Below are 15,903 nucleotides of genomic sequence, written 5' to 3'. Positions count from 1 at the left end.
CTGTCTCGTTGGCCAGTGGAGAGCTCGCCATATAACACGATCTTGGGAAGGCGATGGTCCTCCATTCTGGAGACGTGATCTACCCAGCGCAGTTGGATCTTCAGCAGCGTGGATTCGATGCTGTCGGCCTCTGCCATCTCGAGTACTTCGATGTTGGAGATGAAGTCGCTCCAATGAATGTTGAGGATGGAGCGGAGACAATGCTGGTGGAAGCGTTCTAGGAGCCGTAGGTGATGCCGGTAAAGGACCCATGATTCGGAGCCGAACAGGAGCGTGGGTATGACAATGGCTCTGTATACACTAATCTTTGTGAGGTTTTTCAGTTGGTTATTTTTCCAGACTCTTTTGTGTAGTCTTCCAAAGGCGCTATTTGCCTTGGTGAGTCTGTTTTCTATCTTGTTGTCGAGATAGACAACGAGATTTTCAATCTTCTTCTTTGGCTTGGCTTCGCGGACGAAGATTTATGGAGGGGGTAAAAAGACCACGTCAGCTGCAGGCTCGTTTGTGGCTGACAAGTCCGATGCGGGACAGGCAGACACGGTTGCAGCGGTTGCAGGGGAAAATTGGTTGGTTGGGGTTGGGTGTTGGGTTTTTCCTCCTTTGCCTTTTGTCAGTGAGGTGGGCTCTGCGGTCTTCTTCAAAGGAGGTAGCAGCCCGCCAAACTGTGAGGCGCCAAGATGCACGGTTTGAGGCGTTATCAGCCCACTGGCGGTGGTCAATGTGGCAGGCACCAAGAGATTTCTTTAGGCAGTCCTTGTACCTTTTCTTTGGTGCACCTCTGTCACGGTGGCCAGTGGAGAGCTCGCCATATAACACGATCTTGGGAAGGCGATGGTCCTCCATTCTGGAGACGTGACCCATCCAGCGCAGCTGGATCTTCAGCAGCGTGGACTCGATGCTGTCGACCTCTGCCATCTCGAGTACTTCGACGTTAGGGATGAAAGCGCTCCAATGGATGTTGAGGATGGAGCGGAGACAACGCTGGTGGAAGCGTTCTAGGAGCCGTTCAATTTTCAATAAGGCATCATTAAATCTCAAGTCAAGACACTCATACTCAAAAAATTTTATTTGGTTCGGTGTGAACTTAATAGTGCCAGGGCTACTAGAGGCAGTAGTGAGAATGGCAACGTCTCATCATGTATAATGGAATAAATTGTCATAGATTAGTGTCAACAGAATAAATCCAGCTCTTGCAGTAATGTAATGAGAGGTTATTTTACTTTGTAGACTCTGAGAAGAACTGAAATAGGCTGGGGGAGGGGATAAGAAAGCATGATGGTGGAGAGTTGTTGTTGGCAGCAGCTCTGTTGTTCTAAGAACATTACCATGTGATTGTATAAAGAATACTGATATTGGCCTTGTATTCCTGCAACTTTGGATCATTTGGTAGAAAGTCCAATTCTCTAGGGTCAGGTTACATTGGGAATGCAGTGTGATATTCTGGGAACAAAGGAGGAAGTGCTGGGGAAAAGTTCTTCTGAACCTAGCAGGAGTTTAAGGAGCATGAGGACTGGAAGAATTGTGTGTTTCTGCAATCTTGCAAGATTAACTAATTGTGGCACAATTAAGATTACATTATATGGTAAGAAAATTATATGGGATCAATAAAGACTAACATTTTAAGTTTAGCGCAGAATATAGTTACCTGGTTTACTCTATTGAACAGGATTTTGCATTGGCAACACTCCAGCCTTTTGCCACGACCTCTATAATCTAAAGAAGTTTGAATTATATGGTCTGAGTTACAGGGAAAGGTTGTGCAGACTAGGGCTTTTTTCTCTGGAGCGTAGAAGATTGAGAGGGGACTTGATAGAGGCATTTCAGATTTTAAAAGGGACGGACAGAGTAAATTTGGATAGGCTTTTTCAATTAAGAAAGGGGGAGATTCAAACTAGAGGACATGGTTTAAGATTGAAGGGGGAAAATTATAAGGGGAACATGAGGGGAAATTTCTTTACGCAGAGGGTGGTGGGGATGTGGAATGAGCTTCTGGCAGATGTGGTGGAGGCGGGATCATTGGTTACATTTAAGGAAAGACTGGATCGTTACATGGATAGGAGGGCATAGAGGGGTATGGACCGGGTGCTGGTCAGTGGGACTAGGAGGGTGGGGATTTGCTACGGCATGGACTAGTAGGGCCGAACTGGCCTGTTCTGTGCTGTAAGTGGTTATATGGTTATATGGTTATGTGGATGCTTCTGTTATGATCCTAATACAAACCTTGGGAGATGCACCAATTTTTAAAATCTTTGTATTTGAAAATATGCATTTGTGTCTGAAGTCAACTAATTTTCTATCATGTTGGAACACACCCTCTAATTGACAAATTTCTCATTTACCATCTTGCCAAATTCTTCTTCAAAATCTATCCTTTGCTGGTGTACTTCAAAAGAAATTTGGAACATTTGTCTGATGTGACTTGCTTTTCAAGATTAAAACTTAAAAATAAGCTCCGTAAGTTTATACTCTATATTCAGGGATCAATAAAGACTAACATTTTAAGTTTAGCGCAGAATATAGTTACCTGGTTTACTCTATTGAACAGGATTTTGCATTGGCAACACTCCAGCCTTTTGCCACAACCTCTATAATCAAAAGAAGTTTGAATATTTCCTTTCTGACTTGCTTCAGAGCTCAGTACCTTTACATTCTCTGCATTGGTGAGCCTGGACTCAGACTGGGAGATAATTTCTCTGAGCATCTTCACTCTGTCTGCTGCAACAGCGAGGACCTCCCAGTGGCCAATCACTTCAATTCCACACATTACTGCCACACTGACATGTCTGTCAATGGCCTCATGTACATAGTGGCATAATGCAATTAAGAGTGTTGTTAGAGTAAGACAGTAGTAAATTAAGTGACTAAAACTAGAGGATAGATTTCAACAGCCAAATATGAGATCATCTGAGGACATGGCCATGTGAAGGACTAGGATGTGTTTTGAATGAGCTGTCCATGAAAAGTATCAAAAAGATGGTTATAATCTTAAAATTAAGAATTTTTCACAAAAAAATCGACAAAATAAGTACTAAGAAACCAAGGTAGCCGAGAACAAAAATTGAGGAAGTTTTTACTTAGCCAGAAACATCGAGCAAAATCCCAAAAGAGAGAGGTGTAAGAATTACCTCAGGACTGGTGGATTCCGGCAGAGCTGGGGAGTCAGGAAAAGAACTAAATATTATCCTGGAGAAAATGCAAAACTTGAGCAATTTGCAGGCATTGCAACTGTAATGAGAGACATGACAGAAAAGATGACTGAAATTAAAGAAGTAATTGAAGACAATGGAAACAATGAACCAAGCAGAAGTAGACTTGGTAAAAACTCAAGATAAGCTAAAAGCTTTGAAAAAAGTTGCAAAGAAATGGGAGTCAGTCAGACAAGGCCTGCTGGACAAGATCAACCACATGGAGAATTTTAGCAGACAAAATAATGTTCTAATTATTGGACTAAAAGAAGGAATAGAAGGAAGAGATCCGGTGAATTTCTTTGAAACATGGATCTCACAAGTGCTGGGAGAAGACAAATTCAGAGAAAAATTACATATTGAAATGACCCACCAGCCCTTGGACCCAGAAGAGCCGGTGATCAGTGACCTCAACTGGTCCTGGTAAGACTTTTGACAATTCTGGGAGCAACATATGAATACTCTAAGCAAAATAATGGCTGCCCTGAGTTTGACGATGTAAAAAGACAATTGCATTATAAAATTTGAAATATTTGCCCCATTGACTCTGATGGTCAAAGTAGCAGAAGGTAGTCGGTGATTTTTCGAGTCTAAGAAAGAAGTGGAAGATTTCCTTTGAGGATTATGAAGACACTAAGGTTGCTAAAGAAAAGGACTGTGCATAATGTTTACAATGGGACTAATTAAAAGGTTTTTTTAACTATCTTGTATTTATTGTTGAAAAGTAAGTTTTATTGAAATGTTCACAGAGATCTCAGTAAAGTGAAAACTTGAGAAAAGTAGTAGCAGGCTGGAGACTCCAGTCTAAGGGGAAGAATGGCACCTGGAGAGAAGTATCAAAAAAGATGGTGCTAAAGGAAAGAATTATTCTTCCTTGAGAGATTGTGCAGGCTTTATCCATGGGCTTTGGGGTTTCCTGTTTATGTCACCATCAGGGCAGGAACATTGTATGTGTTTTTTAAAGGGGAAAGAATACTGTATTATTTAAGCAATTGAAAAGGTTTTAAACAATATTTGTTTAAAATTCAAAATGGTTAGAATGTAAAAATTTATTAGTCTTAACGTTAATGGTATAAATGGGATGGTGAAAAGGAAGTAGGTCTTGACGCAACTGAAAAAAATTAAAGGCAGTGTTATGGAGTCCAGAGGACCCCAAAAACCAGCAGCAATAGATATTCACCACAACAAAGGGTCACTGAAACAAAAGTAGTTTTTAATTATATTTGAACAAGAAAACAGAATTAAACTTTATCTTATTACTTAACCTACTTACTTAACCTACCTAACCCACTTAATCCCCCCTCTAATACTAAGTCCATGGTTGTGTAATGTATATTTAAGATTAGAAGAGTTCTTTGGATCACAGTCCAATCTCACTGGTTGCAGGCAATTCTTGTACTGTGCACAGAAGTTAGCGTTAACAAAGTTCACCAGGCTTTGGTGCTTAACAGGCAAATGGTTACCAGTCAGGAGGGTTCTTGCTGGTTTTTAGAGAGAGATTCCTTTTCCAGGACATCCGCAACTGATTCCTTCTCAATCAGTCTTGCTGATGAAACTTGCCCCCTTCAGGGTTTTCCAGATGGTCCTCTTTCTTTCAGCTCATCTTTTAGACTCCCAGTCTTCTCCTTTGACCAGGCAGCCTTCCAAAGTTTGCCAGTTTGTCCCTCTGGAACTGATTTCTGTGACTTTCTTTCTCATTCCCTCCTTCTCTGAGAGCAAAGTTGTTCTGTCTCTGCCTGCAAAAATCACATGCTCTCCTAAGCAGGCTGTATGTTGATACTTTTGTTGCTCCTCTGCAAATCTCACTCTGCAAAAGTCCTGCAAAAATTCTGTTTTAAAATGTGTGTGTGCAAGCTACTCCAGCAATTCTTCCCAAGCCACCTCAAAATACTCTGTCACAGCAGATATAGTCTTTCTACAAGAAAGACATCTTACTAAATCGAAACATGCTGAATTAAACAGAGGATGGGTGGGACGTCACAACATCTTCATTCAGCTCAAAAGCAGGAGGAGTAGTGATTTTAGTAAATAAAAATATACCAATAAATAATAGAAGAGACATTGACTGACCAAACATTGACTGGCACATTGTAAAATTTATGCGGAGTCATAGACTTTTATGAATATCTCTGCACCAAATTACTGTATGACACTGACGCCTTTATGAAGGATATCTTTTTAAAAACAACAGAGGAAAAGCAAAATATACTAGTCGGAGGAGATTTCAATTTCTGTCTAGATCCTTGTTAGCTTCCAGATTATAAGGCATCTTTTGCTCTTTTTATCCACTCAATTTCTTGCCAAAACATCTCCTTTAAAGACAAAAAAGCCAACTCAAAACTTAACCCACCACCCAAATTCTGGTATTTAAATAACTACAGTATTTTCTGAGTTTATTCATTGAAATATTCTGTGTTAGAAACTCTATATAAAGGCAAGTTGTTGCCAAAATGAGTTGCTCAGTGATAAACAAGTTATTTCCTTCAAAGTAAAGAAAACATTTAGAGGGTAAATGCTACCCATGTTATTCTTGTGATCGAACTTCCTTCTCCACCCTCCCTATTTTCTTACCTGTCTTCTCGTTTGCAAAATCATCCAAGAAATGTATTTCTGATAATGTGTGTTCACAACTAATGCAACAGAGAGATATCAGTACAAAGGAAAAGAACATATTATCCAAACACTGTACTTCTTTTCCTCACAATTTTCATTCCTTGGTGTTTAATTGCTGGGATTGTGCAATCCTGCAACCCAAAGCAAAATTTTGTATTGCTGGCAGGAGGTCATTAGAAATAAATATATGTTGATGATTATCATTGGAATCTTGAAATTCTCTGAAAGATTCTCCTATTTAATATGTTTCTAATTTCCTTCAGTTCCTTGGAGCATGTTGCCACATAAAAGTGAGTTACCAAACAAGAAGGGGGTAAAAAACTGGACAAAGACCTATGGATTTTTTTTTAGGAAGGCTGCAATTCAAAGTGGACTCAAGCTTCAGGAGAGATTTCAGAAATGGAATTGCTGATAGGGTGTTAAGAATGCCCAAAGTGAAAAAAAATTATACTTGGAAATGTTCATTATTTTTAAGATAATACTTAAAGCATGGGACATAAATCAAAATTTGTATTGACCGATTGTAAATGTTTCAATGGATATCAGTTTTAGCAAAAAAAATCAGTTTTACTTGTTTATTGTGGTGAAAATATCATTTCCTATAAATAGAGAAAGTATTGTAAATTAAAGTTTGTATCTGCAGTTTTATTTTTATTATAAATTTCAGCTTGCAGCCTTACTAAAAGTCTTCAATAATATACATGTTGAAATGTCATTTCCCAGGCAGCTCACATTATAAAGTTACTGCTTGAGCTGCAACTGAGATTTATATACAATTGTAGAAAACTGACAGTATCCCTAGTGTGACCCTAGAGAGGCCCAAAAATGGAGCACCACTTGTCTACGATCCTTTGTATAACTGACAAATCATAAATTTGGAGCTTTTTCTCAAAGGACATAAAATTATGTTGTTGTTCACAAAAGGCACGAATTCTGGAGAGATGAAGTCCTTAGGCTTGTAGCTAGAATCATTCTCCCTCATCTTGAGAATCTAGAGGTTACAGCTGTGTTTTCTCTGGCCTGCATACTCATTTTGACAGTACACTAAAATCTATAGAGGAAAGAAATTTTAAGCTGTAATTTCTAGTAATTGGAGTAGAAACAATGTTTTATTGAAAGGCTATTTCTCTGGAGTAAAATCTAACCAGTTTTCTCCATGATCATTAATCAAAAGTTATTGACTTTTTAATTAATATAGTATTTCTTCTACATTCAGGTCCATGAAGTAAATTTTCCACATCTCTTTAGTTGAAGCTGCATCCAAGAAACAAGCTCCATTTTAAAAAAAATCCTCTTAGTTCTCTGTAAAACACAAAACTATCCAAGTTACCAGTAAATTAGGTTAGTGTTCGATGACATTAACAGGTTAAAATAGAAATCTTGCCCATTGATTATGCATTCATCCCCGTCCACCCATCCCCCACATCCGCTCATGCTTTTAACTTCATTTTCCTGATCAAATTTGTCTTTGTGTTTACTTTGTCTCCAAATGGATCCTCTTTAGTTTGTTCTAAACTTTAACCATGCTGTTCTTTAACTCCCCTTTTTCTCCCTGTGTTGAAATCAAGGTCAGCATACTTTTCTTCCTTATTCCTAGTATCTTTTAATTGATCTTCTTGTTCAGACTTAACCACTCTATTTTTTGCTATTAAGTTTTTAAAACTTTTCACTATCAGACTTGCTTCTTTCAAATAAGCTTCAATTATAATCCTTGCCTCTGTGAAAAAAACTTTGAGTCTTGAAAAGTCAATAATTTTTGGAGTGTATTATTGCATTATCAACACTTCTGATTTTTATGGTGTTGCACAGTTTTAAAAACTTTCCAAATTTGTTACATTTTCTAGAGAGTGAGACTATCTTTAAAATTTCTTTTTCATATCTTAACTGAGATTCACAAGGATTATGTATGAGAATTGAGTCAAGCATTTCAATGTAGAACTAAAGCAAATGGAAAGATACTTTTCCAAGGTTCAAATTTGTAGAGCTGCATCTGATTTTTAGAACATAGGCTGAGATTACAGTTCTCAACAAAGTCTTGTCACAGCTGGGAGAGTGGTCTCAAGATGGGGCCCTAAGCTCTTCTTTGCAAAGGGAAAGGAAAAAGGGCAACCTATTTCAATAGTTATATGCATCCCTTTAAATGCATGGAAGTTGAACAAATGGGATGATGCAGAAGAATATCCTGAGATTGAACTTTTATATGTTAGCACATGACATTCAAGATCATGTCAGAAATCTGAATCCTTTGATTCATGATTGTTGTGAAACAGTGTCTGCTTCTCTTTCCGCAGATGTGTTCTGACCTGAGATTTCCAGAATTTTGATAAAAGGATAAATTAATGAAAATGTACTCTCATTTTTTGGCATTTTTGCAAAGTTGGATTGCAATTTCACTGCTCACACCACTTTAAAAGCTTTCACTGCAGATGGATATGGCTCAGCTGTATAACAAGCACCACAAAACCCAACTCATTACTTTAAAGATTTTTTTAATGTTTTTCTTTGTTGTTCAATAATTGAACCTCTTTGACATTTGTATCTTTCTGTGATGAGTTACAAGACCAGATGGCATCCCTAGGGATTATCACAAATTCAACATGTGTAACTTGTATGTGAGGTAAGGCCAGAGCTTTTAGGCCAAGTTGCAAGGATTTAAATTTTGTACTCTGGAGGCCGATTAACACCATTATGCAGCAATTGCTAACTCTTCAACTTCAAGCACCACTGAGGTGGTTCAATCTCCACATATTTATCACGCCAATAAATTCTCCAGGGAATGTTTTCACACATTATTCCAGTGTATTTTTCAAGCAAGGATACTCAACAGATACATTTAGTCTGTTGTTGGGATTAGACATTGTAATTGTCACATCAGATATCATGAGTACTTCAGAGGAACAATAACCTTAGTTTTAATGGTTAAAAATAGCTTCCTGAATACATTTGTGACCACTGTGTATCCTCATTAATACTAAAACACTGCTTTTTCATTACATTAATTAGAATGTTGGAAAACACTTCAGTAGCGTTGGCACATGCATATGCACACACACACACACACACACACACACACACACACACACACACACACACACACACACAATTGTTTGTTATTTGATATCATCTGTTAGAAAGTCTATGATACTCTCAAGTGGTTCATGATGACTTAGTGTTAATGTATTAACTTTGGGTTAACACATGCAGAACTGCTGTAGTGCTGAAAGTAACCATTAACCATAGATTTTCTAGTTCAGTCATATTTTTGGAAAAGATGAAGATGAGAGAAAATGAGACAAAGATCTGCTTGTATTTCTTGGAGCAGTTTGTGTGTTTCATTTTATGGTATTTTCTAAGGGAATATGTATGTTATAACTCTTTAAGAAAAAATTAAATAGAAGCTTTTCTAAATATGTAAATAAAATAATTACTAATTTCTAATTACTTACATGTGATTAAGGTCAATGTAAACTATCAAACATCAGACATCTCTTTCTTATTTGGACATACTAATTTGCATAATTGTGAAGTATCTTGGCCTCAAAATAATCATGTGCAAGTTGGACAAATATGAAATAACTTGGAGGATATGTTGGATCCTAACCAAACATAACATTATACAGTTTGTAAAGCATGAAAAATCTGCAGACACCATGGATGAAGCAAAAACAAAAAATTCTGGAGAAACTCAGCAGGTCAAGCAGTGTCTTTTATATAGCAAAGGTAAAAATATACAACTGACTTTTTGGGCTTGACCCCTTCATCAAGGTACCTTGACCTGCTGAGTTTTTCCACCTTTGTGTTTTTTACTAAACAATTTCTAACTTAATTAACTTAATTCTAACTTAATCACCAGCTGGGGATCAATATGCAATTAAGGAGTAAATAAATGTCCCAATTTTCATTTCATGCCATGGGCCAGTTAAATGGATATTTCAAAATGACTTAGAAATGCTTGCATGCTTATATTAGATGTTTGCCATTTTCGGTGCAGCTTTAATTAAGCATTTAAAATCAAAAAAAGATTTAAGTTCATATTTATTGTCAAGTCTACATATGTGACATATACAACCCTGGGATTCTTTTTCCTGCGAACCAGATAGAATTTATACTTATCAATAACTGTAAGCTGTACTCAAGAAGAAATATGTATACACAGAGAGAAATGTAAACAAATTGACTGTGCAAGTACAGAAAAAAACAGTAATAAATAATGTGCGAAATAAGAGTTCTTAAATGAGACTCTGATTGAGTCTGTTCTTTAGGAAGCTGATGGTTGAGGGTAGCAGCTGTATCTAGACCTGGTGGTATGCATCCTGTGCCACCTATACCTTTTTCCTGATGACAACAGCAAGAACAGAGCATGCCCTGGGTGGTGTGGCTCCTCAATGATTACTGCTATTCTCTGATGGCAACATTCCATGTAGATGTTCTCGATGGTGGGGAGATATTTGCCTATGATGCACTGGGCTGTGTCTACTACCTTTTCCAGGACTTTCCGCTCAGAGGTTTTGGTGCCCTATATCAGGCCGTGATGCAGGTGGTCAACAAAACTTTGCACTACACAACTGTAGAAGCTTGCCAAGGTTTCCGATGACATACTCCACAAACTCCTGAGGAAGTAGAGGGTCTGACTTGCTTTCTTCACTATGACATTGGTATGATGGGTACAGGAAAGGTCTTCCAAGATAGTGACTCCCATGAATTTAAATTTGCTCATCCTCTCTACCTCTGAGAGGTAGACCCAATAATCACTGGATCTATAACTCTGATTTTCCTTTCCTAAAGTCTACAATCAGCTCCTTGGTCTTGGTGACATTAAGTGAGAAGTTGTTGTTAGGAAACCATTCAGCCAAGTTTTCAATCTCCCTCCTGAGCTAACTCAATGTCCCTTTTTATACAGTCCTCGACAGTTGTATCATCAGCATATTTGTAAATGGTGTTATATACTGAGCCACATAAATGTATGACCATGGGAGGAATCTGCTTCAGAACTCTTAATTTTGTTACATGCATTCCTAAATGGATTTACCTTATGTCAGGAACAAAATGCTTTTCATTTATTTTGGCAGTTGACAGATTTGGGAAGATGTTTAATCCTTATTGACTATAACTGTTTCATTGGGAAAATTTGGAAGTGTAAACTGATTTAAGCAAGATTAGACTTCCAGGATTAAGGGGTTCACTAGACCATTCTGAGGTTTAGTAAGTTTATGTATTACACATAGAAGCTGATCTAAATTATTGTGATCTATGGCATCCACACATTAAGTGTCTGCAGTTCAAGGGCTCTGATGAACCAAATCCTGTGATGGATTGAGTAGGAAGGAAAGTTAACTGAACACTTTGTGGTAGCACAAATGCACAGCAAAGTTAAGTACTACAAAACTGGTCAGTCAAGAGAAAGAAGAAATTAATTATGACTGAGACAAAAATGGGGATGAAGAAAATAGAACTATAGAAACCTTCACCCCAGTTATTGCAACCTTGTGTGGCAAGAGCAAAGAAGGTGAGGAGGATGAATAAACAGTCATAAAGTTCGCCTTTCTAGTTGGAAGAGTGTAAAGATATGTAGTAGTAATGGGGCACAGAACAGAAAGTGGAATAGATACTGTTGTTTTCAGCATGACCATGAAGCCCAAAGGGTCCTTTGCTTGCTTGGATTAAGTAAATCTCAGACCCACAGGGGAAATGAATATTAAGGAGGGGGCTTGGAGCAAGATTCAGCTATTACCATCTATGCTGAAGCCAACTGTGAAGATAAAACCTCCTCCTTTGTTCTAGTTTCAGGCTATAAACAACAAAGTTCTAAATTAAAAGCAGAACCGTAAAAGTAGCAATCACTGAATTGGCACCCCATCAATAAGATCTGGGATATGAAATCAAAAAGATCAAAGGCTGAAAGTTTGGTGTGGGTGAAGTGGGTTTCAGTTGATATAGCACTGATGCCAATACAAGGGATAAAGGAATCTATTCCATGGGGTTGGACTTCATTTGATAAGATTTTAAACAAAACTTGGGGGAGAGTATTGATGAAGGAAAATTTTCAAGGTTAAAATGAGAAGCAGCATTGTGAATTTATCAACATTGGACTGAATGTATAACCATATATTATTATTAATATACTTACAATTGGAACCAGAGCAGGGAAAAGTAGTACAAAGGCACAATTGAAGGCTCTTAATCAGAATGTATGCATTTCTCTTTACATGGTAGGTGAAGTAATGGCAAAGTTATTAAAAAATGGATATGATCTGATCAGACAAGCAGCGGTGTTAAAATAAAATTAAAATTTAGTCATACACCATGATAACAGGCCATTTCGGCCCATGAGCCCGTGCTGTCCAATTATACCCAATTAACCTACAGCGCTTGGTGCTTTTCAAAAATTTAGAGGAAACCAGATCTCCCAGGGAAAACCCACACAGAAACATGGAGAACATTTCAACTCCTTACAGACAGTGTGGGATTCAAACCCTGGTCCCGATTGCTGGTGCTGTAACAGCGTACTATGTCAGCCGTGCCGCCCCAAGGTGTTGCAAGGTGAACAAGGTTGTCCATTAAATATTCCCAGATACTCATAGAAGACATAGGAAAATGTAAAAAAAAAGCACATGAGAATGTCAATAAAGGCAATTGAAAAAAAGAATCAGAATTCAGAAAATCCAGAAAGATAGTTTGGGTGGAGCTAAGAAAGAAGAAAGGGCAGAAATAATTGGTGAGAGTTGCCTATATGATGTAGAGCATGATAAGAGTGAAGAAATTAAAGATTCATATTATAAGTATAATGCAATGGACAGAGGGGACTTTGATCTGCTTTTGGACTGGTCAAACTAAAAGAGCAATAATAATATGGATAACTGATTCATATTCTGTATAGGGAATAATTTTGGAGATTACTGAGTTGACAAACCAATAAAGCAAATGGCTATTTCAAATCTAATATTGTGCATTGAGAAATAATCTTTACAAAAATTCACTCTAGCGTCTCCAGATATTCTCACTGGCATTCATCTTAGTGTTCATGTTGTAAGAATAAAATCCATTGCATGTGCCTGAATAAAAAGTCTTGCGATATCTATGAGTTATGAGATGTATTTTTTATAAAAACAAGTTCCTTCCTTTTTGTTGAAGTACTGTTTCTAACAATAATCAGGTAATTAAAAAAGTAAGAAATGGCAGGTTGAATCTTAAGTTTGTCACGAAACTACACAGAATTGTTAATGTCAACTTTTTTCCATGTTGGCAGTAAACTCCTTGTGCTTTACCAATACATTCTCCCTCAGCTATCCCATTAATTATTTCAGTATTAATATTTCCCACACTTGCATGCTCAGGTTTGGCGTCCCATGAGGTGCTTTCACAGCCAGAACCCATTCATCATCATCTGAGAATGCAGTTTTCAGCCAAGCTCTAACCAGCAACATTGACATGTTGTGCTTTCTTACCAAATGTCAAACCAATATTGTCAGATGGTGTTGGACAATCGTTTCCCTATTCATTGGAGCTGTATTGTCTTTTGCACAACCTGATGGCCAAACATCCATATACAATTCATAAATATTCATCCTTCTTAGTTTCCTGTTATTACCTTCCATTTTCTACAGTCCCTCATGAATCACAGTATTTTAATTTGCTTTTAATTTCTTTCTTGAATTTATTATTTTATTTACTCTGTGTCCAGTATCTTAGAAGAGGCATGATCACTTGGATAAATATCAGAGCCTGAAAGAGAAAAAGGAAGGATCTTCTATATTCATTCACAGATTGTGGATGAATATCTTGGGAAGGCTAATACTTGCAACCATTTCTAATTTCCCTTGAGAAGAGAATGATAAGATGCTAACTTGAACCTCAGCAGTCCAAAAGTATTATTAGGTTGGCAGTGACAGGACTTTAAATCAACAAAGTTAAAGGAATGACAGTATATTTTTGATTTGCAAAAGGCAAATACAGGGGCAGCAAGTAACCTGGAAAACAGAAAGTTATAGCTAATTGCCAGGTGAATTGAATCAAAGAATTCCAGGGGGATTATCCATTAGTTATATAGGAGAGTAATGAGATCACATTTGAAGCATTGAGTATAATTATTGTTGCCATATTTAAAGAAGTATATTGGTGTATTGGAAGTTGTTATTTAAAATATTAACAGTTTGAATGGGGAATTGCTTAATGTTGAAAAGTTTGACAGATAAAGCTTGTATTCTTCAGAATTCAGAAGAGTGAGAGGGGGAGGGGCAGCAGAGACTTGACAGGATGAATGTTGGATGAATGCTTCTTCTTGTTAAAAATCTAGAGCCAGATATGACCTTTTAAAATATAAAAAGGAGTCACCCTTTTTAAAGCAGATGAAGCATTTTTTTCCTCAGTGCATCATAGGAATCTTCTTAATGAAAGGAGTGTGAAGCAGAGTCTTTGAACAAAATGGAGAAGTCAAGGAGATAAGTATTGATAAGGAAGAAAAGTGATCAGTTTTGGGATATGGATCTTATTAAATGATGTGGCAAGTTTGAGGGCCAGGTGGCCTATCCCTTTTAATTTGTAAATTTGCATTTATGTAAGTTTACTTTTTATGGAAAAGTGCATTTATAATTCCTATCAGACTTTTAATCCAAGTGAAAATAAATCAATAGGAACTGAGGATGCATTTTACAGCTGTCCTATCACTGCGGTTAGACTACAAGGAGCAGAACTCAGGAAAACAAAATTGACTCAATTGTCTGGACCCATTTGGCTTCTCATTCTGATCTGTCCATTTTAGAATCTCATTTAATACTGCATCTCTGAGGAGATCGTTGCTGAGAATGCAAATCAAAATATGAACTCTCAGCAAGGGCATTTTTAAGCTGAAACATTTTGATTGTTTCTACTCTGGTTGCTCCACATAACATTTTATTGTTTTTTTTCTTTAAAAATAAACATAAAATAGCTTTACTTCATTTCGAATAATCTTTTCATTTTCCCGTATTTGCTGGCTTGAGACTGTTACCTCATGCTATTCCCGGCTGCCTTCTTGCCTTAACATGCTGAAATTAATTCCACCCAGCCCCATTATTAATTCCAACTACTTTTTGAAAAGTGCTTCATTTCTTTATTTGTCTCTAGTGGCTTGCTTAGATAGAGAGTATACCTCACTGCTAATTGGTTAACAAATTGTCCTTTTACCAGGGATTCAACCTCACACAAGCTGATGGAATGAAAATTTCTCTTTGCTTACATTCAAGAATTGTGAGAAATAAGTTTGGAGGACTTTCTTAAGAACTGAATAGATAGGATCAGGTTTCTCAATTAAGTAGGGTAAAGTTTATTGTAATTTTTACAATTCTGAAATACATCACAATTAGCATATTGGAATAATATTTCCTAGTAAATTTTGAAATGTTCTTTTTTGGGTTTGAGCTGCATCAATCTAAAGTGATGGCTTGTCTACATAAGTTTTCAAAACTGTGGAATTGTAAGGATGCAAAATGGACTGCACATTAGTTAAAATATCACCACTTACAAACCACTGGCAACAGTATTCATGCATTTAAATTTACTCAGTGTACAAGAGGTCATAAAGAGGCCTTATTTAAATGTAATTTGGCATTTAGCTGCAATTACAACCTACTAATCCTGAAATTTCTATACTATTTGTCTCTGGCATGGAATTGATCGTAATTTAATGTTTTCCACTAGTGTCAATGGGAATGATAGTAATTGAGATATAATCTCACTATATTTCAAAGGTTAAATATATGCAGTGATATATGTGTCAAAATGTTCATCATAAACTGAATGTTCTCTAATAACATTGCTGATGGTAAATTGTAGAACATGATTTCCTGCCACTGAACTGTTTCTCTTTTCTGATTTACTGCTTTGATTTTTTTTTATCTCTTTCACATTTATTGTTCTATGGCTTCACCTTTCTCCATGAATCTTTGTAGGATTTATATTTATATGGATGGCATGGTTAGCATAGCAGTTAGTGCAACATTAATACAGTGCCAGCTTCCCGGGTTTGAATCCAGCACTGTCTTTAAGGAGTTTATATGCTCTCCCATGTCTGCGTGGGTTTTCCCCAAGGGCTCGTTTCCTTCCACCCTCTAAAACCTACAGGGTTGCA

The 15,903-nt window shown here is 37.2% G+C and overlaps 1 protein-coding gene across 4 annotated transcripts in view; it reads left to right on the top strand.

The window, feature by feature from the left end:
- The window catches only part of LOC138753800 (regulator of microtubule dynamics protein 3-like), a 412,426-nt gene that overhangs the window by 370,372 nt on the left and 26,151 nt on the right, over window positions 1–15,903 (top strand). Inside the window, exon 10 of one of the 4 annotated variants that reach the window (XM_069917224.1) lies at window positions 6,062–6,303. The exons of the other annotated variants lie outside the window; for them this stretch is intronic. Coding sequence (XP_069773325.1) covers window positions 6,062–6,115 — 54 coding nt within the window. The 3' untranslated portion in view covers window positions 6,116–6,303. Of the gene's footprint in view, window positions 1–6,061; window positions 6,304–15,903 lie in introns of those variants that run through there. 4 annotated transcript variants of the gene reach the window in all.

Source organism: Narcine bancroftii, chromosome 2 (assembly GCF_036971445.1).
Source record: "Narcine bancroftii isolate sNarBan1 chromosome 2, sNarBan1.hap1, whole genome shotgun sequence".
NCBI lineage: Eukaryota > Metazoa > Chordata > Chondrichthyes > Torpediniformes > Narcinidae > Narcine > Narcine bancroftii.
This window is presented reverse-complemented; position numbering and strand designations above follow the sequence as displayed.